At 41.1% G+C, this 26,948-nt stretch overlaps 1 protein-coding gene across 6 annotated transcripts in view; it reads right to left on the bottom strand.

Moving 5' to 3' along the window:
• Brwd1 (bromodomain and WD repeat domain containing 1) overlaps positions 1-26,948 on the bottom strand; it is a 94,381-nt gene that overhangs the window by 53,914 nt on the left and 13,519 nt on the right. For 5 of the 6 annotated variants that reach the window (XM_028879935.2, XM_037209612.1, XM_037209614.1 and 2 more), the window contains 12 exons: positions 24,176-24,326; positions 22,145-22,243; positions 21,644-21,804; positions 20,485-20,706; positions 15,941-16,041; positions 14,491-14,561; positions 13,206-13,306; positions 10,681-10,721; positions 9,279-9,377; positions 6,354-6,504; positions 5,563-5,697; positions 136-264 (listed from right to left, as the gene is read on the bottom strand). In XM_028879935.2, coding sequence (XP_028735768.2) covers positions 136-264; positions 5,563-5,697; positions 6,354-6,504; positions 9,279-9,377; positions 10,681-10,721; positions 13,206-13,306; positions 14,491-14,561; positions 15,941-16,041; positions 20,485-20,706; positions 21,644-21,804; positions 22,145-22,243; positions 24,176-24,326 — 1,461 coding nt within the window. Of the gene's footprint in view, positions 1-135; positions 265-5,562; positions 5,698-6,353; positions 6,505-9,278; positions 9,378-10,680; positions 10,722-13,205; positions 13,307-14,490; positions 14,562-15,940; positions 16,042-20,484; positions 20,707-21,643; positions 21,805-22,144; positions 22,244-24,175; positions 24,327-26,948 lie in introns of those variants that run through there. The other variant, XM_037209616.1, reaches the window with a different exon arrangement.

Raw genomic sequence — 26,948 nt, 5'->3', positions numbered from 1 at the left:
GAATGGGGGGTAGGCTGGGGGTAAGGGAGGGGGTGGGAGGGGGGAGAATAGGGGAACCCGTGGCTGACATGTAGAACTGAATGGTATTGTAAAATAAAATAAAATAAAATAAGAGGAGAAAAGAAAAAAAATTACCTTTTCATATGGTTTGCTGCATCCAAAACCAAATATCAGAAGATGCCCATGAGAATCTGTACAGGCAAAATGTTGTCCGTCCTGTGAAAACTTACAGTCAAACACGGCTCCATGTCCTTGCCCTTCAATCTAGGAGACCCAGTAGAAAAAGAACATTACATTAACAAGCTGTATGTTTTAGCTCTACACGTAGAACTGTGTGCTGAAATATATGCTACATGCTCATGGGGGCCAGCACAGGCAGAAGGGGCACAGGACCACCTAGGGCAGGAGGCGCAGGAAGTTGTCAGCACAGCCTGAGTACTGGGAAACACCAAACCAGGTTCTTGTGCAAGAGTGTTGGGTGAGCCGTTTCTCCAGCCACCATGCAAGCACTATAAAAGGTTTCAGATTTACTTTATTTTGTATGTGTGGGTGGTTGGCCTACACATGTATACGTGCTTGAAGTTCATGCCTGATATGTCAGAGGTCAGAAGAAGACACCAGATCCCTAAAGCTGAAGTTAACTGATGCTATGAGCCTTCTCGTGGGTGCTGCAAACAAAACCCAAGTCCTCTAGTAACCATCAAGCTCTCAACAGCTGAGCCATCTCCAGCCCTGAGCAAACAACTTTGCTACAGAATCTTCTTTAACGTGGATAACTGTCTACAATATATTCAATAAATATTATTCTTTCTGAACATTTTTTAAGACATAGGGTTTGCATCCGGGGCTTTGCAAATGTCAAGCAAACATTCTATCTATCAAATCCACTCACAGGCTTCTAAGTAAAAAAAATTTAAACCAATTTTACATTAACCATATAGTAGGTGATATTAAACTAGAAAAGTCCTCAAAGACTGAATCATTAACACTCCAAATGATCAAATGAATACATAAAAAACAATTCAAAGTAAAGGTTTTTGGGATAGAAAGATAGCTCAATGGTTAAAAGCACTGGCTGCTCTTCCAGAGGACCTAAGTTCAATTTCCAGCACCCACATAACAACTCACAACTGTCCGTAAACTCCTGTTTCAGGAGATCTGACCCCTCACACCAATGCACATAAAATAAAATAAATTATTTTTTAAAAGGGTGCCAGGTGGTGGCAACATACACCTTTAATACCAGCACTTGGGAGGCAGAGGCAGGTGGAGATCTCTGAGTTTGAAGTAAGCCTGGTCTACAAAGTGAGTTCTAGGACAGCCAGGACTATTTCTACACAGAGAAACCCTGTCTTGAAAAACCATGAATGAATGAAGGAATGAAGGAATGAAGGAAGGAAGGAAAGGAAGGAAGGAAGGAAGGAAGGAAGGAAGGAAGGAAGGAAGGAAGGAAGGAAGGAAGGAAGGAAGGAAGGCTTTCTTTACTTCTCACAGGTGAATGGCATGTTTATTCAATTGTTTGATATATAAAAGGCTAATATCCTACAAGTCAACAATTAGAGTAGCAAAGTTTAGTATTTGAAAATCAAACTTTTCTAGACTTAAACCATTCTAATGACCAAATGTGACTGGGGGTCACAGGTGTCCATACCTGTGCTCACCTCACTACTCTCCCCTCACTGCAAACTCCCACATTTTTCAGAGGCAGGTGGATCTCTAGGTTTGAGGCCAGCCTGAGCTACAGAGCGAGTTCCAGACAGACAAGGCAACACAGAGAAATCCTATCTCAAAAAAAAAAAGAAGTCATGCACCCCATTAATTATCAGCACAAATGCATCTTCATGACCATGTGAGCCAAGGCAGGAAGTGGCATCCCTTCTGGTCTGCTGCATATTAATCAGTACAGGTTAGCAAACAGGAAATAAAATCATTAAAGGGGTAGCAGGACAGCTTAGCAGGGAAAGCCACCTTTTTACCAAGCCCGACAACCTGAGTTTTACGCCTGGACCCACATGATAGGAGAGAATTTCCGAGGTTGTCTTCTGACCTACATGTGGACACTGTCAAGAGCATGCTCCTATACATACACAATAAACAAACATATGCAGATAACCCCGTACTTCCCAACATCCTACTATTAAAACACAGAATGCAGTACAACCCCGAGATCCTTCAAGCAGCCCCCTGGCACAATCTGCCCCTTATTCTCTATATCCCTGGCTAGAATACCCATCATAGTAAACTGGAAGGAAGTGGAGAAAGGGAGAGCATCAGAATAGAAAGGGTCCTATCACACACACTGGCCAAGCTACACAGCATGACCCAAGTATCCCAGGGCCATGCTGTGCAACAAGTTTTCCAAAATGAGAAGACCAATTTCAGCAAAGCAAGCCTGAGGTTTACATGTCCTACACAGTGATTCCTGGTGAGATACAAGCTGCAACTCTTCCACAGACCTTAATTAAGTCAAATGTCCTCCCACCCCTAAGGTCAATTATATATTTAGGAAGTTCTGTTCCATACCTAAGGAACAAGCCTGTGTGGTGTTTAGCACCAGGGAATCAAAAATCAAAGCCTCTGTGGTTGGAGAAATGACACACTAGTTAAAAGCCTTTGCTGCTCTTCCTAGCACTCTGCTCTTCAGAGAATCCAAGTTCAGGTACCAACACCCATGTCCAGCTGCCCACACCTGCCTGTAACTCCAGCTCCAGGCAATCTGACACTCTCTGGCTTCTCCATAGGCATCCAAATGCACATATGCAGACATAAAATTATATCTTGAAAAAAATCAAACAAATCCTAGGCCTCTCAGATAGGCAGTGAGGTAAGGGGGCCTCATTATACAAGGTCAATTACTCTATGTATAGAGATTATTTAAATATAGTCTTGAAAGTGTGAATTAATATAGTTTTGTTTTCACAATTTAAATTCAAAATACAATATACTGGAGCCAACCACAGTGGCATACACCTTTAATCTCAACAACACTCATGAGGCAGAGGCAGGAGTATCTTTTTGAGTTTCAAGCCAGCCAGGTCCACATAGCAAGTTCCAGGGCTACATAGTGAGACACTGTCTCAAAAAAATAAATAAATAAAATAAAATAAACAATGTCCTTATTCTTACTAAGTTGCTGTTGTCTACCTAAATATTGCATTACTGTTGTATTTTTTTCATGACACGGTAATTTCAGATGGAATCCATGTGTGAGCACATGTGCATGTGTTTGGAGATGGAGTCTCACTCATATCCCAGACCAGGTTGGGCTGGAACTGCTATTAAAGTCAGACCAACTTCAAACTTGTGGCAATCCTACCTTGTTCTTCCAAATGATGGGACTGCAGGTGAGCTACCATGCCTGCCTTAAATGCTAACATCTTTAATGGTTTAAAATTTTTTCAGGGTTTGTAATTATACATATATGAAAGAATGTGGTTGACGCCGGGCATTGGTGGCGCACGCCTTTAATCCCAGCACTCGGGAGGCAGAGCCAGGCGGATCTCTGTGAGTTCGAGGCCAGTCTGGGCTACCAAGTGAGCTCCAGGAAAGGCGCAAAGCTACACAGAGAAACCCTGTCTCAAAAAAACCAAAAAAAAAAAAAAAAAAGAATGTGGTTGTATATATGATGAGTACGGTACCACAGAGGTGGCTAAAAAGAGGGAAGTGAACTTGAGTTCTCTTCAAACACAGTATGCACCAGACTCCCTTACTGAGTTTTAGTCCTTTTTGTGTATGAAGATAAGAGTCTTAACTAGGTGTCCTGGAACTCACTATGGAGACTAGGCTGGCCTCAAGCTCACAGAGATACACCTGCCTCTGCCTCCCCAGTACTGGAATTAAAGGTGTGTACCACTAAGCCTAGCCAGTTTTACACAGTATTGAAGAGATAGGTATACTTGTGAATTTTAAGACCATATACAAAGTGTCAAAGGTTTAGGTGCTTTTTCCAATAACTGGAATAGAGACAGTTTTCACAGATGCCTGAATATTACACTTTAGTTGTGTTATTTGAATTCAGTTAATGATAATAAATAAATTACTCCAGCTTAAGGTTTTTACATATTCAGACTGCTGGCAGTGGTGGTAAACACCTATAATCCCAGCAGAGGCAGAGGCAGGCAGACCTCTGAGTTCAAGGCCAGCCAGGGCTACAAAGAGAAACCCTGGCTCAAAAAACCAAAAAATAAAGAAAAAGGAAGAAACTGTTCAGAATATAATTTCAAGGTAATATAAAAACTATAAACAAGGCCAGGCAGTAGTGGCACATGCCTTTAAACCCAGCACTCGGGAGGCAGAGGCAGGTAGATCTCTGTAAGTTTGTTTGAGGCCAGCCTGGGCTACAGATCGAGATCCAAGACAGGCACCAAAACTACACAGAGAAACCCTGTCTTGAAAAACCAAAGAGGAAAACTATAAACAAGGTGTGGCAGTTCACATCTATAATTTCAGAAGATTCAAGGGTCAAGATGAGCCTCAGCAACACAGGAAACTGGAGGCCAGTCTACACTCAGACTCAAAATGGCTCAGAGGTTAAGAGCATGGACTACTCTTACCAAGTACCAAGTTCAATTCCTAGCACAAGATATGCTCACAACTGCCTCTAACTCTAGCTCAAGTGGGGATCCAACACATCTAACCCACAGAACACATCTACCTCACAAACACCTAAACTCAATATAAAATCAGAATTTGTTGGTGAGGTTTGATGAAAATATATTTATGTAGCATGAAATGAGCTAAGTGGTGGTGGTACAGGCCTTTAGCACTCGGGAGGCAGAGGCAGGAGGATCTCTGTGAGTTCAAGGCCAGCCTGGGCTACCAAGTGAGTTCCAGGAAAGGCGCAAAGCTACACAGAGAAACCCTGTCTCGAAAAACCAAAAAAAAAAAAAAAGAGAGAGAGAGAGAGAGAGAGAGAACGAGACAGCTCAACCATTTAATGTGGTGCATAGCAATCTGTAGTGGATCCTGATTTAAGCAGTAACCTACCACTATGAAAGGCACTGTAACAACTAACCTAGACCTAGATTAAGCACCACCTTTTTCTCATATAATGGGTATGTCCTAAGGTCTATAATACAATCCTAGTTTGGTTCTAAAATCTAACGACTGACTCAGTTTTATACAGGGATACATACTGACGGGGCTACACAGATGCTCATCAGTTAAGAGCACAGGCTCCTCTTCCAGGGGATCTAGAGTCCAATTCCCACCCGCAGTCACACTGTGACTCACAACCATCTGTATCTCTAGTTTTAGAGAATTTGCTGCTGTCTTCTGGCCTCTGTAAGCACTGCACACACATTATACACATGCAAGACACCTGCACATATAAAATAAACACACTGACAGGCATATATGCAGAAATAAAAAACTAGGTAAAACTTACGAATATCTGTAAGTTTACAGAATGTCATGTACATATGTGTATGAGGCTATCAGACACTTAGTAATAATAAGCTTCTATTACCTTAATTTGTACAAAAGTTGCCATGGCATGTCAATCAACTTCTGGCTAACTCTTATAATGCATAAAAGCACAAATAAAAACCTCACTTCACTTACCATATTAAAATAATGTTTCATCTTGGTGCCTTTTGTAATATCCCATATAAAAATGCTGCCATCATGTCCTGCAGACAACATAATTCTGGAATCAAAGGGATGTGTCTCCAAAACAAATACTTCATCAGCATGCCCCTTTAGTCAACAAAGTCATAATATTAAGGACAGTTGGCAACTTACATGTTTTTAGTCAACAAAGTCATAATATTAAGGACAGTTGGCAACTTACATGTTGGAAATTAAAAACAATGATTTATACATGTCTATAAAAATTCCCAGTTATTTGAATCACTTAATAAAAATGATTTATACATTATATTCTTAACAATGTTACAGTTTCAAAGAAATAGGGGCGGGGGGTTCAGGGTCACTGACCCTGTGAGTCTGAGGCCAGGCTGTTTTATATAGGGAGTTCCAAGACAACCACGGCTACACAGAGACCACGTCTCAAAAGCAAAACCACAAGTTAAAGATTTTTCTGTGACATACACCAAATTGAAGGCCAACCCAGACTTGATTCAAAAAATAAAAAAAAATCTGAGTATGGCGTGGTGGCAAACATCTTTGATCCAACCACATGGGAGGCAGAGGCAGATCAACCTCTGTGAGTTCAAGGCCAGCCTGGTCTACAGAGTGAGTTCCAGGACAGCCAGATCTACACAAAGAAACGGTCTCCAATCAATCAATCAATCAATAAATAAACAAACGAATAAATGAATAAATAATTAGAAAAGTAAAAACAAAAATCACTAAAATAAATTTCTGAATTCTATTATATTAAAACTACCTACCAGTAAATTATGAAGCAGTTGTCCAGTGTAAGAATTCCACACTTTGAGGACATGGTCATTCACAGCTGTGACAACAATACTATCATCCTGATTCCAAGCTATCATTGTAACTTTGGGTTTCATAAACCTCTCTTCTTCAGAAGATGTGTCTCTAACAAAGCAAAGACACTGTGTAAACTCACTTAGAAAGCACAGCACTCAAGGTACAATCCCTCACTAATACAATGTTAACAAGGAAAACCTAAGCAGCAGCTCAGCTGGCAAAACGCTTCTCACAGTAAAGTCCTGGGTTTGATCCCCGTACATAACACTCACGGCAGTGAGAAGCCTGCCATTCCAGCAGGTGGGAAATAGAGGAAGAAAAAGCATAAACTCAAGGTCATCATCAACTACATGAGGTCAAAGTCCAGTCTAGGCTACATGAGACCAGAAAGACAACTGGGAGAATCTAATACATGTGTCTATTTTATCAACACATAACCAGAGGATAACTTACAACAAGCAATACAGTCAGGGCAGGTTTTAGGACATCACTGGTACTTAAAAAACTATCCTGCTCACCCCAAATCGACTGTTAACCTTTTTTTTTTTTAATCATTTGTTTGTTTGTTAACACGTGGTTTCTCTTTATAGCCCTGGCTGTTCTAGAACCCATTCTGTAGACCAGGCTGTTCTCAACTCAGAGATCCTCCTGCCTCTGCTGGGATTAAAGGTATGTGCCACCACTGGTGGTCTGATTACTAACTTTCTATCAACTGTTTCTCCAGAAAAAAACAAGGCAGAGAACCTAAACTGGAAGAGTATACAAAATGAGATGAGCCCTAGCATGCATGCATTAAACCACTGTTCTCTGCTCAACTCTGAAGGTATTGTCCACCTGCTTCAAGTCTCTGCCTCTTAGACTAGGAAATGGACCTGTGTAGCAAATAAAACCTTTCGATGGTTGCTTTTGTGAGGGTATTTGATCACAGTGACACAAAGGAAACCAAGACATGGTTAAGTGCTTTATAACAGATACCTTATTGAGAATAAAATACAAAAAGACAAAGAACAACATAGACCATTCAAAATTCACCGTTTTTGTTTTGTTTTCTTTGGAGGGGAAAGTGAGACAAGGTCTTCTATGTAGCCATAAGCTGTCTTGGAACTCTCTACATAGACCAGGCTAGCCTCAAACTCACAAAGATCTGCCTGCCTCAAAGTCACTTTATAATTGACAATTTTATCATGCAAAAGTTTCCAAGTGGACCCAAAATTTTTAATTTAGTAATAAAGTATATTTGCTTATTGTGTTATCCAGTTTTAGCTCCAAGAAAGCTTCTATTTTTACTCATATTTATATATATCCAGAGGGAGCAGCCAGCAGCAGCAGCAAGGACCTGCCTTGGGTACTGTGATTAGACTGTCTTCTACTTGACAATGTAGAAGCACTTGTGAAGTCTCCACGCGAGCCTATCTAGATCCGGTGAGCAGGAAAGCATACAAGAGGAATTATCTCTATTACCTTAATTGAAGTTGGAACATCTGCCCAATGTGGGCAGCACCATTCCCCAGGCAGGGGACCCTGAGATCTGTAAGCTTAGAGGGGGTTCTGAGCTAGAGATACAGGCATGCGTTCATTCATTCATTCATTCTCCCCTGCTCTTGATAGTGGATGTGAATAGCTGGTTAGAGGTCCTGTCATCATTTTCACAATGGACTGTAAAGTATAAGCCAAATAAACCCTTTTTCCTCTGGGCTGATTTGTGTCAGGGTATTTTATCCAGAAACACAAAGGAAGATAGGACAAAAATATAGTAAATTCTAGCCAGGCAGCAGAGGTAAACATCGTTCTGTAATCCCAGCACCAGGGAGGTGGAGATAAGAGGATGAGGAGTTCAAGGCCAGCCTTGGCTACATAATTCTAAACCAACCTGGGCTACCAGACACTCTGCCTCCAAAAAAAGAAGGGGGGGGGGCGTTAAAGCAGCTGCAGAGATACTCAAGAGTTAAGAGTACCTGCTTCTCTTACAGAGGGGTCATCTGAGGTCTGTTCCCAGAACACTGCCACCTGTAACTCGAGCTCCAAGAGATCGCAGGCCTACACAGGCATGCACAACCACATTCTCCCCTCACCCACAAATAACAAATAAATTCCTTTTAAAATCTTTGTTATTTTCTTGTTTTGTTTTTGGAGACAGGGTTTGTGTGTAGCCTTGGCTGTCCTGAAACTCATTTTAAAGACCAGGCTGACCTTGAGCTCAGAGATCCACCTGCCTCTGCCTCCAGAGTGCTGGGATTAAAGACATATACCACCACCTCTGGCCCTTAAAATCTATCTTTAGAATGTAAATTTACAACACTGGAAATAATTTGGTTGGGTTTTTTTTTTTTTTTCACCCCTCAAAATTGTAGGTTTTCAATGCAAATCCTAAACAGAACAAAGTGGAGAATAATTCTGTCCACTTGAATGAAGGACACTTCTACCATATTAACTATTAAATATGCCAGTCATATTTAATAGACTCTGGCATGACCATGATGGCATTACTGGAGGTGGGAAGGGTGGGAAGTGGGCCTAGTAGAAGGCAGTACATCACTGGGTGCATGTCATAGGGCCTAGATAGTCTGTCCTAGCCTGCTCCCTTGTCCCTCTGTTCTTGGCCTCCGGACCCAACAAAGCACATACTGCTGTGCTCTGCCATATCCTTGTTCCATGATGGATTGAAGCTCCTCAAACTGTGAACCAAATAAACCCTTTCTCCTTTACTCTATTTTCTGGAAAATTTGGTCAAAGTAATAAATATACATGTGCACTTTCCTGCATTAATTCAATTACAAGATTGAGGATTTTATTCATAGCACTTAGGAGGTAGTTAAAACTCTCCCAATAAAATTAACCACACTGGGAAGAAACTCACCAACAGTTCACCTGCGTTGACTTACCCTGAGATTCTGGTAGCCATATCCAATAGGATGCTTCTCCATTCCAACTGTTCAAACCTCCAAATCCGAGCTGTTCCATCTCTGCTTCCACTTAAGAACCTTGAAACATTCAGAAAAATCATCTACTCACATGCTAACTATCAAGGATTACAATTAACATTAAGTGAAATGCAAATAGTGATCTACAGGTGTTATTCAAGGTCAGATTATTCAATTCAAAGCTAGATGAGGAAATCCACCCCCTTTTACTATTCTTTGCCTTGCCCTACAAAGCAGAACACACTATAAATTCGGTTGTTTCACAAATACATTGAGTTTTAGGAAGAAAATAAAATACAAGAGGGGGAAAATGTACCTGAGAGGGTTAAAAAAAAAAAAAAAAAGATGTGAGAAGATTAGCAGCTCCAGAAACTCTATCTCAAGCATGTCAGTTTTAAATTCTAACTCATAATATTTATTTAAAACTACACTTTGGGGCTGGGCGAGGTGGTGCACGCCTCTAGTCCCAGCACCAGGCAGGCAGAAGGCATCTCTACGAATTACAGGCCAGGCCAGCCTGGTCTACAGAGTTCCAGGACAGCCAGGACTGTTACACAGAGAAATTCCATCTCAAAAAAACAAAAAACAAACAAACAAAAAACCTAGGGCTGGAGAGATGGCCCAGAGGTTAAGAGCACTGGCTGTTTGTCCAGAGGTCCTGAGTTCAATTCCCAGCAATCACATGGTGGCTCACAAAATCTGGTACCCTCTTCTGGCGTACAGGCAGACAGACAGACAGAACAATGTATACACGATAAATCTTAAACAAAAACGGAAAAACTGCACTTTGGGAAAGGAACCAGCCATTTCATACAGGCCAGATAGCAGGTGTTAATATGAGTTAATAAACACTTGTTCGTGAGTGAGGGCTTTAAGATTTTTCTTAACCTACTCAGAAAAAAGTATCGTTCTTGGAAAATGTTTTTCAGGATTCAACCTCTGGTTAAGAACTACCCTTGGTCCCAGAAGCAGCAATAACAACTCTCAAATCTCACACACCAGGTTCTATTCAACCACTCTATCTATTGCAAGTGCCTGCACTGCACAAGGTCACAGAAGTACAGTTAACAAGAGGGCTGACTGAGCAGACGTCAGTGTCAGACAAAGTAAACAATGGGATGGCATTATGGCTCAATGGAAAACACTCGTCTACCATGCACAGGGCTGGCCACCATCAACAAGCTCATACGGTGGTGTGACCATTAGAATGAGTCCATCATTCCAAGTGTCAAGATGTGTCATTATACCCACTAATAAAAATGAAACTGTAGATAATAATAAGGAGAAAATATTTAGCAGCTAGAGCAATAAGTAGTGTATTTCATTTGCCTGACAACATACACAAATGTAAACACATACTTACCGGTCACCATTGTTACAAAACTGGATACTATCAACTTTATCCTAAAGAAGAAAAAAAGCAAATATGAAAACTACTATCTACGTTACTTATCAATTCACTGAACAAGTCTGTGTGCTAAGAAATATACTGAGGGAGTGGTAGCACATGCCTTTAATCTCAGCACTCAAGAGGCAGAGGTATATGGAATTCTGTTGAGCTTGAGGCAAGCCTGGTCTACATATTACAAGCTCCAGAACAGCCAGTGCTACATAAAGAGTCCTTTTCTCCAAAAAAATAAATAAATACATTGGCTTAACAGCAAGAAATTGACTTGGCCAGTCATTATAGATGTGTCCTATCTATGGAAAGTCTACAGAGATTCACTAGGAGTACTAAGACCTTTTCAAGAGAACTATACTCATACAAAGACTGGCATACAAAACTAGCTGTGCTTAAATTACACCTTGACTTAGATTGTAAGTAAAGAGATCAAAAGGGCTCTAATGAAGCCAAAAGGATGCAGCACGTTGCTTATTTATGTATAAAACAAAACCTTCTCTTTTAGCATGACCTGAACTTATTCATTAAATATGCTCTGAATATGGACTGTTTCCATAAAACCCTACTGTATGAAGGACTAGGGAAGGCTCAGTGGTTAAGAGCAGAAGCTAACTGTCCTTGAGGATACACAGTGTCTCACAACCATGTGAGCGGTTTCAGTTCCAGGGAATCTGACCCTCTCTAGTCCTCCTAGACACACAAGTGACTCTAACACACATACTTAAATGTATAAAAGTTAATTTTTCCTTTTCTTTTTTCTTTTTTGAGACAAGGTTCTCTGTGTAGACCAGGCTGGCCTTGAACTCTGAGATCCACCTGCCTCTGCCTCCAAGTGCTGGGATTAAAGGCATGTGCCACCACTGCCTGGCATAAAAATAATTTTTAAATTCAAGTTAAAAAATGTTTTTTATTGTTTGCAGCTTGTGTGAATGTGTATGCCCATATTTGTCCTTACGCATGCACATGTATGTGAAGGTCAGAAGTAGAGACGGAGTGTCTATCTTACATTTTGAATCAGGGTCTTTCACTGAACCTGAAACTCACTAGTGAGACTGACTGGAATGGGATACATGTAGCTCAGGCTAGCCTCAAACTGCTCAATCTATAGCTAAGGATAACCATGCATTCTGTATACTCTTGCCTCCACCTCCCAAAAGACAAGATTATAGATATGAACCACCTTTGCTTTTTACAAACATACAAAGTCCCTGAATTTTAATATATTTTAGATATCTAGTGTGAGTCAGTAAAAACAGAGGAGACTATCACACTGGGGGAGGGGGGGCAGTAAAGTATTAACCAGCATGTGTGTTACCCTGGGTTTAATCCCCAGCACTGAGAAGAATAAAACAAAACAAATAATGATGTCTCAGAAATTCAACAGTGACTTCACCCTACAAAATCTAACTCCGGGGACTGGAGAGGTGGCTCAGAGGTTAAGAGCACTGGCTGTTCTTCCAGAGGTCCTGAGTTCAATCCCCAGCAACCACATGGTGGCTCACAACCATCTATGAGATCTGGTGCCCTCTTCTGGCTTGTAGACACAACACTGTATGTGTAATAAATAAATAAATCTTAAAAAAAAAAATCTAACTCCTCATGGATGACGGACACAGCTGGGCAGCTGCACCATGCACACACAGTAGGTACAACAGCATGCACAAGGTCTGTTCAAGTCAAACCAGACCCAAGCCCAGCATGGAGTAGGGATTCATCACAAAGTCCCACACCAGCAGAGCAGCTATGCAAACTGTTAGCTGATAGGATGAAAGGTCAGTTTTCCCATAGGGTCTCCCTTCCTAAAGCCGACCCTGCTCCAGCAGAAGGCCATGCATCCAAGAATATTCAGGCAGACAAACTGGCTGTGTGGGTAGGGAGAGTTGGAAGAGGTGTGGTGGGGGTAAATATTACCAAAATATGTACAAAATTCTCATAGAATAAAGACAGATAGGTAGGAAGGTAGGTAGGTAAGATAGACTCTAATCAGGTCTAGAAGGACAGCTTATCAGTCAAAGAGCATATACTGTTCTTTGAGAGGACCTGAATAGAATTCCCAGCACCCACCCTAACTGCCTGCAACTCCAGATCCAGGGATCCAATGCCCTCCCTTCTGGTCTCCTCTGGCACCTGCCTCAAGGGGGCATATCACCCCACCCCAACAGACCCACATGTATATACACCACTGTTAAAAAGAAAAAAATTAATAGGGCAAAGTGGCATACACCTATAATCCTGCCACTGAATTGGCTGTAGCAAGAGAATGGAGAGTTGAAAGTAACATGAACTGCAAAGGGAGACTAGATCCTGTCTCAAAAACCCCAAAGTAAAGGGGGAAAAAGGTTATTTAAAATAAAAGTAATCTGTTAAACGAGAGGGGGAGATAAAAGAAAGAAAAAAAAAAAAAACCTTAGTTAAATTAGTAAAATTGGCCTTAACAGTAAAAGAATTATTAATATATTTACAGAATTTTAAAAATGAATGCTTACAGTATGGCTCTCAAGTTCGGCGATTTTTTCAGGTGCTTCAAACCCCAAGAAATACATTCTGATTACATGATCAGTACTACCTGTAGCTAAAAACATACCACCTGAAATAAAAATGTTAAAAGTTTAAATGTGTAGCTTGTAACAAATACACCAACATAATATACTTCTACACATGTGAAAGTTCTCTTACTCCAAAATTAGGTTATCACTATAAATCCATCCTCTAGCTCTTTAAATAAGCTTATAAAAGGTGGGCCGTGGTGGCGCACACCTTTGATCCCAGCACTCAGGAGGAATTCAAGGCCAGCCTGGTCTATATATAGAGCGAGTTCCAGAACAGGCCCCAAAGCTATACACAGAGAAACCCTGTCTCGAAAAATAAAAAATAAAAATAAATTAAAAAAAAACCTTATAAAGCTGAACTCTTAGCTTTGGTGAAAAAGCTGATCCAATGGGAAGAGTCCCTTATCTAAGCTTCAGGAAGTTCAACAAGGCACTGTCACCCGAGCATCAGTCCCTGACAACTGCCTCCTGAACAAACCCCTCAACGTAAAGGGTTCACTTGGAACAGAGTCACTTCCTCAGGGAAATGCACTGGCCTAGTCTATAAAATATGCCATAAAAGTCTGCTGTACAAGAAAAGAATAAGGGGAATAATTTCACCAAAATTCTGTGTCCAATTTAAACAAAACTATGTTTAGGCAGGATATCAGAAAATCATGCCCTACACATGGCCACATGCCACTAGGACCACTTCCAGGACACAATGAACCTTCCTGCTGGGAATTCTCTTATATATCAGTGACTCTGAAGTGTCAGACATCGCAAAGAGAGAGAGTGGGCTGAACCTCACTCGTAGCTATCCGTCTCCTGTAACAAGCCTACACTCGTGTTCTCAGGTGTCTTTGTTCCACTGAACCCAGTATTTAAAAATCTACATTAAAAATCACATAGTAGCCAGGCGGTGGTGGCGCACGCCTTTAATCCCAGCACTTGCGAGGCAGAGCCAGGCGGATCTCTGTGAGTTCAAGGCCAGCCTGGGCTACCAAGTGAGCTCCAGGAAAGGCGCAAAGCTACGCAGAGAAACCCTGTCTCAAAAAACCAAAAAAAAAAAAAAATCACATAGTAAACTCCAGAAATAATTAAATGATCATCATAAATTATAGCTAATATAAAGAACAGAAGTCATGGGTTACTTTTCTGATTGATGCTCCAAACAATAATCAAGTGATTTGATGAATGCTATTTTAAACTAAAGAAAAGCAAGCATCATATGTTATCTTACCAACACTAAATGAAGAACACAGCATCTGAACACCAGGCCTTGGCTTTTCCGTAAACTTCAGGGGGCGTGGACTTTAAAAGAAGATGATATGCCTTTAGAATACATGGTAACATATTTAATTAGAGCATTGGAGAGTTTTATCTATAATTATTGAGTGGCATGATATGTGAACATTCAGATACACACATACCATGGTACCCTCACAGAGGTGAGGACAATTTTCAGTAGTAAACACTGGGGGATCTGGGAGTATAACTCAAGTCATCAGATTTCCAGAGCAAGTGCTTTTACCCAAAGAACCATCTCTAGCCCAAAAATAATGTTTTCAACATAGCATATTTAACATTACTAACATTTCTTGTGCTGGGATAGCTCAACTAGTGGACTATTTGCTTGCCTAGACAAGGTTTGGGTTTAGTCACCACATAAATGGGACAAATCCAACTGTACCATGTCAACATACTTCTATGCTGATTCGACTTCAATGATAGGCTTTTAGAGTCTTTAGCTCATGTAAATATGTACTACAAAATACATCTCAGTATGAATCTTTAATTTTCATCAAAACTACGAAAGTTGGGGCTGAAGTATATCGTAAATTCAGATACACCAACATGGCAACAATAAAATAAATATATATATATATATACATATTTCCCAGCACTCAGTAGCAGGGGCAAGCGTTTCCCTGTGAGCTAGAGGCAAGCCTGACCTTCATAGCAAGTTTTAGGTCAGCCAGAGTGAGACCATCTCACAAAAAAAAAAAAGAAATTGCTGGGCAGCAGTGGCGCACGCCTTTAGTCCCAGCACTCAGGAGGCAGAGCCAGGTGGATCTCTGTGAGTTTGAGGCCAGCCTTGTCTAACAGATCGAGATCCAGGACAAGCACCAAAACTACACAGAGAAACCCTGTCTCGGAAAAAAAACAAAAACAAAAACAAAAATAAAAAAATCCCCCTTTTCTTGAGACAGAGTTTCATTGTGTAGCCTTGGCTGTCCTGGAACTCGCTCTGTAGACCAAGTAGACTCACAGAGATCTGCCTTCTGAGTGCTGGATTAAATGTATTCATACTTTTTTAACACATTCTCCACAAACTGAATAAAATATCAGCTTTTAAATTTAAATGAGCATTTTAGTTCCTCAAGTACATTAGAACACTACTCTGAAGTCACAAGCAACTTTGTAGCTCTCTAATGGCAGAGGTTCTGAAATCCAGTGCTACTGTCTAAATTTCTGATTATACACCTAACTCTCCATTTCCATCTTTTGTAAAACAGTATCTATTGTTTGATTCTGCTTACAAAAGTAAGCAAAGAAAAAAATCTTTAAGCTTTTCTGTTATAGTGAAGCTGATATAAAGCATATGCAGTAACAAACTAACTCCAGGAGAAAAATTTCCTTTTAGACCGTCACCATCACATTAAAGAGAAACTACCACATGAGTCACTCACCTGAATTTCAAGGACTCTAAATCCCACTGCCAAAAGCAAACAGTCCCATCAGCACCAGTGGAGACCATGTATCTTTGAGGTCCTTTGGCCATTGGGCTAAACTGAAAGTCAACAACACACATGAGTCCCTGTCTAGAGTCTCTCCTTAGTTACACTTAGCAGTTTCCAAGCTTACATCAGCTGACATGCTAACAACGCTGATGTCAGCACAGGGACAAATCCTTAAGAGTGCACACTAGCTCACATATGATTCTGATGAATTTTCACAACAAGCAAACGAGAACAAGAGTAACTTTAATATAGTCGAGACCCAGTTTTAGGGCACTAAAGCATGCCAAACCTGAGCCTCAGTAACTAACACTATTTAGTGTAACTAGTACATGGGCATAATGACAAACAGAAAAACCAAAATTAGACCCAAGTACCCCAAGTACAAGGCATCCTTTGGGGGGGAGGGCGTGGCTGTCCTAAGAACTCACTCTGTAAACCATGCTGGCCTGAACTCAGAGAGATCTGCCTGTCTCTGCCTCCCAAGTGCTGGAAAGGCGTGTGCCACCACCGCCTGGTGACAACCTGATTGACAATGTTAACAACTTCATTGATTTCCTATTATAAAGCCTCAGCTTCTTAATCTATGTGTAGTGTTTCTAGAAGTCTTAAAAGTAAGTCCAGTCTTGGGGTTGGAGAGGTCCTGGATTCAATTTCAAGCAACCACAAGGCAGCTCACAACTGTCTGTAACTGTAATCCTCTAGGAACTGATGTCCTCTACTGGTGTGCAGACATACATGCAGATAAAATACTCATACATAAAATAATTTTTTTTTAAGATTTATTTATTATTTATCCAGTGTAATGTCTGCATGTATCCTTGCAGGCCAGAAGAGGGCACCAGATCTCATTACAGATGGTTGTGAGCCACCGTTTGGGTGCTGGGAATTGAACTCAGGACCTCTAGAAGAACAGCCAGTGTTCTTAACCGCTGAGCCATCTGTCCAGGCCAAATAAGTAAATCTTTAAAATAAAACAAGTCCAGGAAACTTTGAGCGAGCATTCCATTCCTATAGAATGTTCTGCTTCTGGTGGTAACTACACCTTTTTACATTTTTCAAAATGTAAATTAATTAAATGAAAATAGGCTATGCAGTTTTTTAAAAAGGCTGATGCTAAAACCTGTCATTATTCTTAGATAAGACAAGTTTTTCAACCTCTGTGTTCTGATCCTCTATCTAATCTTCCTATAGGCAATACCATAAACAATGGCCTTTAATGTCAGCACAAGCAGACAGGACTCGTTAAGTACATTCCAGCCAGGACTGTACCGAGTCCCTAAATACTGGTCGTAACCTCAACAAACTCAACAATGCTGTCACTGAATTCTAAGAATCTTCTCAATGCACCCATTGACAAGGAGCACAGAACCTCAAGGAGACTTGCTCTGGCAGCAGGCGGTAGTCAGTCCTGAGGACCACTCAGCAGGCTGTGAGCACGTGTGGCCCCGTGGCCAGCAGTACTGTTCCAGGCAAGGCTAGCACCACTCCATGCTCCAGCACGGCTCGAACTGTTCTACCGACGTGTGTTATCAACGTGTGTTCTACTGATGTGTGTTATCGACGTGTGTTCTACCGACGTGTGTTATCGACGTGTGTTCTACCGACGTGTGTTATCGACGTGTGTTCTACCGACGTGTGTTCTATCAACAAGCACAGGTTCCCTCCACTGCTGCTCCACTTCCTGCAGGTTCATCAGATCATATTAACTTGACACCTAGTCAGTTTTAATTAATTTTTAAGCTTAAAAGACTTCTTGGGGTGGGGAATGTATTTCAGTTGGCAAAGTCTCTGTGGTTTTATCCTTAGTAATTCAGTAAGTGTAGTAGTACACACCTGTAATTAATTCCAGCTCTTGAACCCTGGAAGTGGAGGCTGAGGATACTAAATTCAAGGTCACTCTTGGTAACAAATCAATCAGGTGGACGGCCAAACAAGCTATATGAGACTGTCTCAAAAATTAAAACAATAAGTAACCTTTTCCAAAAAATAATCTAACTACTGCCTAGAAATAATGGACACCTAAAAACCTTTCATGAATTTCAAGATTTCTTCATATAAAAATGAATAGCTTTATTATACATCATGGCACACAGGTAGAGAGGTCAGAGATCAATTCGTAGGACTCAGTTCTTTCCTTCCTGGGATTAAACTTGGCAGCAATTGCCTTTACCCACTGAGCCATCTCCCCAGCTCAAGAACAACTTTGTAAGTGTATGCCTGAAAATACTCAGCAGAAGCATCAAGTCACCTTTGATCACAGAACTTTATTCCAAAGCTACATAGGAAAATAGAACCATCTCTGTACTTTCAATCAAATCAAATCAAAGGCAACAAAAGCCATTAAAAGCCTCACAAATCTAACAATTTAATTCAACCTAAGAAACACGATTAAAAAAAATAATAATCAAAGGTTGGGGGTAGTGGCACACACCTTTGATCCCAGCACTCAGGAGGCAGAGGCAAGTGGATATCTAAGTTCCAGGACGGCCAATCACAGAATAGCACCGTTTTCAGGTTCCCATTGAGCCAATGGTTGTGAGGTGATAGTCAATGGGCTCTAACACAGAGGACAGCAGCAGCTCTGACGGGAGAGCTGACATTCCCATGCAACAGCCGTGTTAGAAACTTCGTTATAACCAGGGAGTCTCAGGCTCTGCCACAGCATATTAAAACATAGCCCTCACGCTCGGAGCTTAGCAATCTAAGCTGGCCCTGCAGGTCAACTCATGAATACCAAAGTACTACTGTTCTGAGGTAGAAAGCTGGCTTAGAAGAAACACAAAACAAGGTGATACAAACAACACAGGATGCCACCAACAACATCCAAAACACAGACTACAAATGAGCAGCCTAGGTCCCTCCAACAGAAGAAAGAAAAAAAAAAAAAAAAAATAGGCCCCAGGCAGATCTCTGTGAGTTCGAGGCCAGCCTGGTCTACAGAGCGAGATCCAGGGCAGGCACCAAAACTACACAAAGGGGGGAGGGTAGGCAAGGAGGGTTGGGGCTTAAGTCTTTCAACCTACAGCAGTGGTTCTCAACCTGCAGGTTGTGACCCACAGGGGCCCCACATGAAATATATACATCACAATTTATAACAGTAGAAAACTACTGTTATAAGGCATCTATGAAAGTAACTCTATGGTTGGGGTCACTGCACATTAACTGTATTAGAGGGTTGCAGCATTAGGAAGGTTGAGGAACACTGATCTACGGTGGCCAACTGTAAGGTGTGCAGGCTTTGCTTTGCTTCTAATTCAAACTAAATACAGTTACTCATCTGCACGACAACTAACAATTTTAACATTACGAAGGTTGTTTTTAAAAGGAAATACTATGTTTTAGAATTACCAGCTGGAACATTTACAGAAGAACTAACATGGGCAGAATTTGCTATAGAAACAAGCTGAATTGGTCGGGAAGGGTTGGCCAGCAGCTGACAGGCCACAGGGACCCAGTACATTTTTCTACACTTCATGTATGTTGAAAACTACTTCCCACTTATTGTAGGAAGATTTTTTACCAAATTTAATCAATTCATCAAAATCCACAAGTTTTAAACAGAAAAATAACCTATTACTGGTTTGTAACAGGCTCTCATCCAATTCAAACATAGACTTTAATGCAGTCAGTAACTCACCCTCAAAGTTCTGCATCCTGCCGGGTGGTTGGTGGCACATGCCTTTAGTCCCAGCACTCAGGAGGCAGAAGCAGGTGGATCTGTGAGTTCAAGGCCAGCCTGATCTACAAAGTGAGTTCCAGGACAGGCGCAAAGCTACACAGAGAAACCCTGTCTCGAAAAAACCAAAAAAGAGAAGAGAGAGGGAGAGAGGGGGAGGGGGGGAGGGAGGGAGAGAGGGAGAGAGGGAGGGAGGGAGAGAGAAAGAGAAGAGAGAGAAAGGAAGAAGGAAGGAAGAAGGAAGGAAGGAAGGAAGGAAGGAAGGAAGGAAGGAAGGAAGGAAGGGAAAGAAAGAAGAAAGAAAGAAGAAAGAAAGAAAGAAAGAAAGAAAGAAAGAAAGAAAGAAAGAAAGAAAGAAAGAAAGAAAGAAAGAAAGAAAGAAAGAAAGAAAGAAAGAAAGAAAGAAAGAAAGAAAGAAAGAAAGAAAGAAAGAAAGAAAGAAAGAAAGAAAGAAAGAAAGAAAGAAAGAAAGAAAGAAAGAGAGTTCTGCATCCTTACACAGTCTTCATCATTTGCAGAAATTCATTATCACCTGAGCTAGAGATTACTCAGCTGTCAGGAGCTCTCCATGATTCACTGCTCTTACAGAAGACTGGGCTCAATACTCAATATGCACATGGCAGCTCACAAGCCACCCTCTTCTGGCCTCCAAGGGCACTGCACACACAATGATGCACAGACACAGATGCAAGCCAAACACCCATACACATAAAATCCATTTTAAGAAAGAAATATAATGTTCAAGTTTTTAAAGCACCATATAATCACATCATCTTACTATTTACTGAAGTCTCAGTGTCATTGGGCTAGAGGTTACCTGCAAAGATGTAATTGACCCCGTGTGTCCCTGTAGCACAGCAACTGGGGCGCAGGTCCTCAAGCACCACACCCTGATGATCTTATCACAGCTGCCTGCCGCAATCAGGGTGTTCTCGTAGTTCACGGCCATGTCTGAAATTTCTGCAGAATGGCCTCTTAACGTAGACAACAAGCGGCCATTATGTGTTGACCAAATCTTTACCAAACAATCATCTGACCCCTAAGAAAAAGCAACACCCCAATACAAATGTTAGCACAGCAGCCACTAAACTGAAATAGGGAAGATACCACCCACATTAACTATTATTCCTTCCCTTTCCAGCCAAATACTGTAACTACTACAATCACCACAACACAGAGATAGCGACTTTCTTCAAAGCACAAAGTCGACATAGAACCTACGGGGTCAGATTCTCCCATGTACTATTTTCACAAAGTCTCTCACAAGAAAGTAATGGGTCCAACCCTAAGTTCCCAACTCCCCAATACCAGCTACAGGACCAAGTTAGTTCACCAAGCTACAAAAATCAATATTGGGACACCAGACATCTGAGTATGTTTTCAATCTGCTTAAAAAAATTTTTTTTTCTTCTAAAGACACTGGGATGGTCATACTCTAAATTCTCAAACAATCCCTTGAATACAGAAAGGTTGTTTTATATTGAATCAGTGAGTGATCCATATAAGCATGAGACATCACTAATCTGGGATTCTGCTGGGATAAGGGGAAATTTTTTACTGATAAATTTAAGATTAATCTCAATGTAACTTAATCCCTTAAGTCTCAAATGGGCTAGAAGAGAAACTTTTATTTATGTGCTTTCTATTATTTGAAAACCAACATAGCCAGAGACAGCTCTGCAGTTATTTTGAAGCAGGGTCTCATGTAGACCCAGCAAGCCTCAAACTCACTGTCACCTCCCCAGGAGTTACATAAGATTCCTCAATGTTTTGGAACAGCCACTCTCAAAGCAGCCCAGACCTCACTTGAAGTACTTACTGGAACAACAAAATTTTAGACCCCGCACCAGATCTCCATGATCAAAATCTCTATGGCTGGGAAGTACCAGTCTCTCCATGCTCTTTAAGATGTGCTAGGGCTCTAAGACGCTACTGCATTCCAGGTGGTACCAAATCAGTTTAAGACGTTAACTCACTGTAAAAATTCTATGTCCTGTCCTATCAAATGCTACACAGTACACAGCAGACAGATGTCCGAGAATCCTCCTGTGCATCTTTATATGCTGGTACATAGTTCCTGGGAACGCTGTGCTAAAAGTAGAACACCCTGTGAGCTGTTTTCCTCGATGTATCTCCACTAGGAAATAAAAACAACGGAAATGGTTAAGGGGGAGCCAATATGTAGAAAATAAAAAAGATGCCAAAACAGTTTCTAGAGTTTGAGAAATCCAAAGGAATCACACTTTGTCCTAATTTTACTCTACTATAACATAACCACTATGATAATTTTCACTGTACTATAAATAAGCACTATGAGGGTTTTCAGTTATTTTTAATTACTTTAAGCCAACAAGAAATTTAAAATTTGGTACTTATTACTACTGCGGTAACACTCTACCAGCACTTCCATGGCATTTATAATGTCTTCATGAAATTCAAGGAACAGTTTTGGGGCCTCACAAGCCAACCGCACTCACCAAGACTTGGTGGGGAGCCATAGTTCACAGGCATTTCAGGCGGTCTTCCTCTATGAAGAGCAGCAAAGGCAGAGCCCTTCCACACTGTGTGCCTGCAGTCTTTAAAACGAAGTTCAGACACACATAAAATCTTGACAGTTAACCCAAAGAAAGATCTTATAGAATACTTACGTACATTGTAACAAACTGTTTATTCAAAGTTTTACCAGCTAATGTACTTTAACAGAAAAGCCTGGGGAGGTTCATTATAGCTAGTTTGGAGACATCTCAGGTACAGCAGCAGGGACACTGACAACACAGCACTTTACAGTCCACCCAGTGCTTCCCACATACATCAGCTCATGAGTCCTCACAACAACCCTGTGAGGTAGGTGTTCCCACTAATTACAAATGAGGTAACTGAGGCTCCAAGGTTCCAGGATCTTCAAAGAGATCCACTGTAAATGATTAGTAAGAGGGACTGTGATACCAAGTTAACTGTTTATTGTTCAATAAAAAATACCATACAACATTTAAAATGAGCAGTCTTATCACAACTGACCCCAGTTTTCAACAGGGTAGAATTTTAAGAAGATATTTTGAACTTATCTGATGTATCTAAAAATCTTTGACTTGACTCATTCAGTTTAAAATTGGTTTGGGCCAATACTATTGCCTTGAACTCATCAGGAAGAATTAGTGAGTTCAAGTTAAATAGCTTCCCACATTAGGACAGAAGGCAGCTCTCCAGAGAAGAGCACATGCACAGTGTGTGTGTGTGTGTGAGCCTTCTAAAGACACAGACTGCCCAGGTCTAAAGGAGACACACCAAGGGAGCACACAGAAGAGCACAAGCCAACACGGGCTCACGCTCCGCGCCTGCTGAGCTAGAACAAGCTGCTCACAAGTGCCAACAAGGGAGAGGCATCGTACTAAATTACCTCCACTGAGCTCGGGCACCCCACACCAGCAGGCATGCCGTGCTTCACATGAACAGAAAGCGTCCTCGGGCACGAGCACAAAAACACGAGCAGAAGTAGGACCCTCGCTGAAACCTCTTCTAAGTCTGCCAGTCCTCACACAAGCCTCCTCACAAAACAACACTGAGCTTGAGCTTGACACAGGAGAAAGAAATGTGCTACCCTGTAACTGCTGGAAACAACTCACGGTGAAAATGACGACAAAGATGCTGAAAAGGAGGATGGGGACAGGTTCCTGATGAGAGCCACAGTGCGGCAAGATTACAGGGCACCAAGAAACAACTAAGGCTGGCAAGCGGGGCTGGCATGAAACAAGTGGGGTGCTCTTTCTCAGTCAAGCTTTGTACCAGTGGAGCATCTAAGAGGTAGCATTACATCAGCAACAGCTTGTAACAAAAGAATCACAATGAAATTGAAGTCTGCTAAGATCAGAACCAACACACTTGCCCATTAGCAGTTTAGCCACATGTATACATAGAGCATATCACACACAGGTACTTAGTCTACGTCAGTTATACGAAGCTAACAGAAAAAGTATAGCAATTCAAAACATTTTGCTAGCACATAACTTAGCAAAAAAAAAATTAAAAATTAAAAAAAAAGTTAGTAAAAAAATAAAAGGAACCATGCAAGTTTACATTTTTGGTGCATGTTTTTTCAAGCTGCTATCATATTTTGTTTTTAAATCACTTTGCCTCATAACAAAGGACTTTCAGAATCTAAATATCAAAAGTAATAATTCTAGTATTTAAAGAGTTTATTAGACACATACAATTACAGCCATTGAAGTTATGAGTGAGCTACAAAAATGGAAAAATTAAGAACTGACATTGATAAAACCTCAAACACATCTTAAATTCAAGCTTTTAGCTTAACATCTGTGTCTTTATCAATTTTGAAATGCAAAAGGACCCATTAAACACATGATAAAATTCAAAGATCTACACTAATTGCAGAGAATTTATAGTCCATGGCATTAGTTACATTGTTACCTTTCACAACGCTTACACAACTTCACAATCAGAACATAAGCTAGTAATACAAAGCAGAACACTTCTTCAAATTAAGGTACCTTTTGCTGTACGTAGCAAAGACTGCCTTCCTGCACCAAGCAAAGAAGTGACTCTTGAAATACTGGGTGGGATTTCTTTATCCAGCATCGGGCCGAGGCGCTGGCAGATTTGTAACAGGTGGTCAGGAGCCACATGCTGATTGGACAAGACCTGGTTGGAGAGTTAAGTTTTAATAACAACACTGCATACAGGAGTACTCAAACATGTTTAATTCATAACAGTCTGTTAAAATGTGAACATCACAGTGAGAACTATAAAATGTAGTAAAAAAAAAAAAAAAAAAAAAAAAAGACACCTTAAACAGTAAACTGTCTATAGACTCAACCTCTAATCAAAACTCCAAGATTTTTCTTTACAGAAACTGATAATTTTATTCTAAAATTCAATACAAATGACATAGAAAAGGCCAAACTAACTTTGAAAAGGTGCAAACAATACTCAGTCTCAAGACTTGTTATAGAGGTATAATCAATAAACAGGATGGTGTCAGAGAACAGACACATCATAGAATGAACTGTGAAGAAAGAAACTGGCAGTTTCTGACAAAGGGACAAATGCTGTTCAGTGGAGAAAACGTTTTCCCAATAAATGGCGCTAGAACAAGGACAGACACTATTTCTCAAAAACAATCGACCTTTAATGTATACTTCTGTTGTGCTTACATGTTGGGAATGAACAGGGGCCTGCTGAGTATCTCAACACTGATCATGTATAAATGAAAACTAAACACTTATCAGAACAAAAAATGTAAACAGTAGATATGACCATCATATATAATAAAATTGTCACTTTATAAGTCACATTTATAGAGACATAAAAAGAAATTCTTATGATCGATCTGGGGGTCAGATTTCTAATGACACCGGAACAACAAACCAGAGAAAACTGCTCTTCTTCAAAGGTGTTCCTCAAAAAGCACTGCTGAGGGAACCGAGCGGCGGTGACAGAAACACTGCAAAGCACCCACCTAGTACAGAGCTCGCACCTACAACAGACGAGACAGGCTCAGCGTTCACAGCACTCAGCACGCCATCCAAACACTCGTCTCAGAATCCATTCTGACCTGACGGTCTGAGCAGACAGCATAGACCGTGACCAGGTGGCAAATGGGCAGGAAGACACCCAGAGAGCCAAGCAGTGAAGCAAACTCAAGCCTCCAGGAGCCACTGCTACTATCTAGACTAGCCTGGCTAGAATTAAAGACTGACCAGATGGAGAAACTAGCCAGACACCTGTGAGCCCAGCACTTGGGAGGCAGAGGCAGTAGTTCAATGCCAGTCTCGGCTACAAAGCAAGTTCAAGAAGACCTTGAGCTACATGACACCCCATCTCAACGAGCAAAGGCAAAATCAAAAATGGAGAAATGTCTGTTGGGTATATAAGGTACTAGAACTTTTAAAAACAGTTCAGCCACTCCACTCCAAAACAACAGTATTTAAAACAAATGCTCATAAGTAGGCACATTAAATTTTTAGTATTTTTAAGATGTCTGTGTATAACTGTTTTGCCTGCACGTCTGTCTTGTGTACTATGCATGTGCCTTCAGTTCAAAAGAGGGAGTCAAATTTCCCTAGAATTGGAGTTAACAACTAACGACTATAGGTCAACATGTAGGTAATGGGAATCAAACCCCAGTCCTCTGCAAAAGCATCAAGCACTCTTAGCCACTGAGTCATCTCTCCAGGTCCTACATGAGTGTTAACAGCTTCTTTTCAATTAAGGTATAAACAAATAACCAGTCACAAATGAATAAGTAAATATGCTACACAATACCAGTAAAATATGTAACAATAAAAAGAAATTATTAAACCAAGCACAGTAGCTTACACCTATAATCCCAGAACTTAGAAGGCAGAGGTAGGCAGGACTCAAGTTCAAGGTCAACTCAGGGTCTACATATCAAGTTCCAGGCTACAGGGTTAGAGCTATTTTTTGTTTGTTTTATGTTTTTTCGAGACAGGGTTTCTCTGTGTAGTTTTGGAGCCTGTCCTGGAACTCACTCTGTTGACCTGGCTGGCCTCGAACTCAGAGATCCTCCTGCTAGAGATGACTGGAAAAGATGGCCCCAACACCTCTGCACATGTGGACAGCACTAATTAGATTAAAAAGAAGGAAGGAAGTGATGAAGGTGATAAGGGGCAGTGCTGGAGAGGGGAATCTAAGGAGCTGGGACATTCAAGACTCAAAGGACAAAGAAATTCAAGTAATACAGAGGACACAACACAGACAGGCTGTGGTGGCCCACGCCTTCAATCCCAGTACTTGGGAGGCGGGTCTCTGTAAGCTTGAGGCCAGCCTGGGCTACAGGGCTAGTTCCAGGACAGTCAGGGTTGTTACAGAGAAACCCTGTCTTGAAAAACCTAAAAGAGGGTACAACAGAGACAACTGTGCTTAAGAAGGCAGAGACCGCCTGCTGCAGTCAGAGCACCTCAGAAATGCAGGACGGCACCAGGAGAGCTCTTCACTGTCTTCACTGTGGTGACAACATTCAGCTTTTATCAAAGTCAACACTGCTGTGGATATCGCTCTGTATAAATAAAACACTGATTGGCCAGTGGCCAGGCAGGAAGTATAGGCGGGACAAGGAGAGAGAATTCTGGGAAATAAAAGGCTGAGTGACAGAGTCACAGCCAGCTGCCGCCAAGACATGTAGAATGTAAAGATGCCGGTAAGCCACAAGCCACGTGGCAAGATTTATAAAAATGGGTTAATTTAAGATATAAGAACAGTTAGCAAGAAGCCTGCCACAGTCATACAGGGTCTGAGCGGCTG

Source organism: Peromyscus leucopus, chromosome 12 (assembly GCF_004664715.2).
Source record: "Peromyscus leucopus breed LL Stock chromosome 12, UCI_PerLeu_2.1, whole genome shotgun sequence".
In the NCBI taxonomy this organism is placed as follows: Eukaryota; Metazoa; Chordata; class Mammalia; order Rodentia; family Cricetidae; genus Peromyscus; species Peromyscus leucopus.
This window is presented reverse-complemented; position numbering and strand designations above follow the sequence as displayed.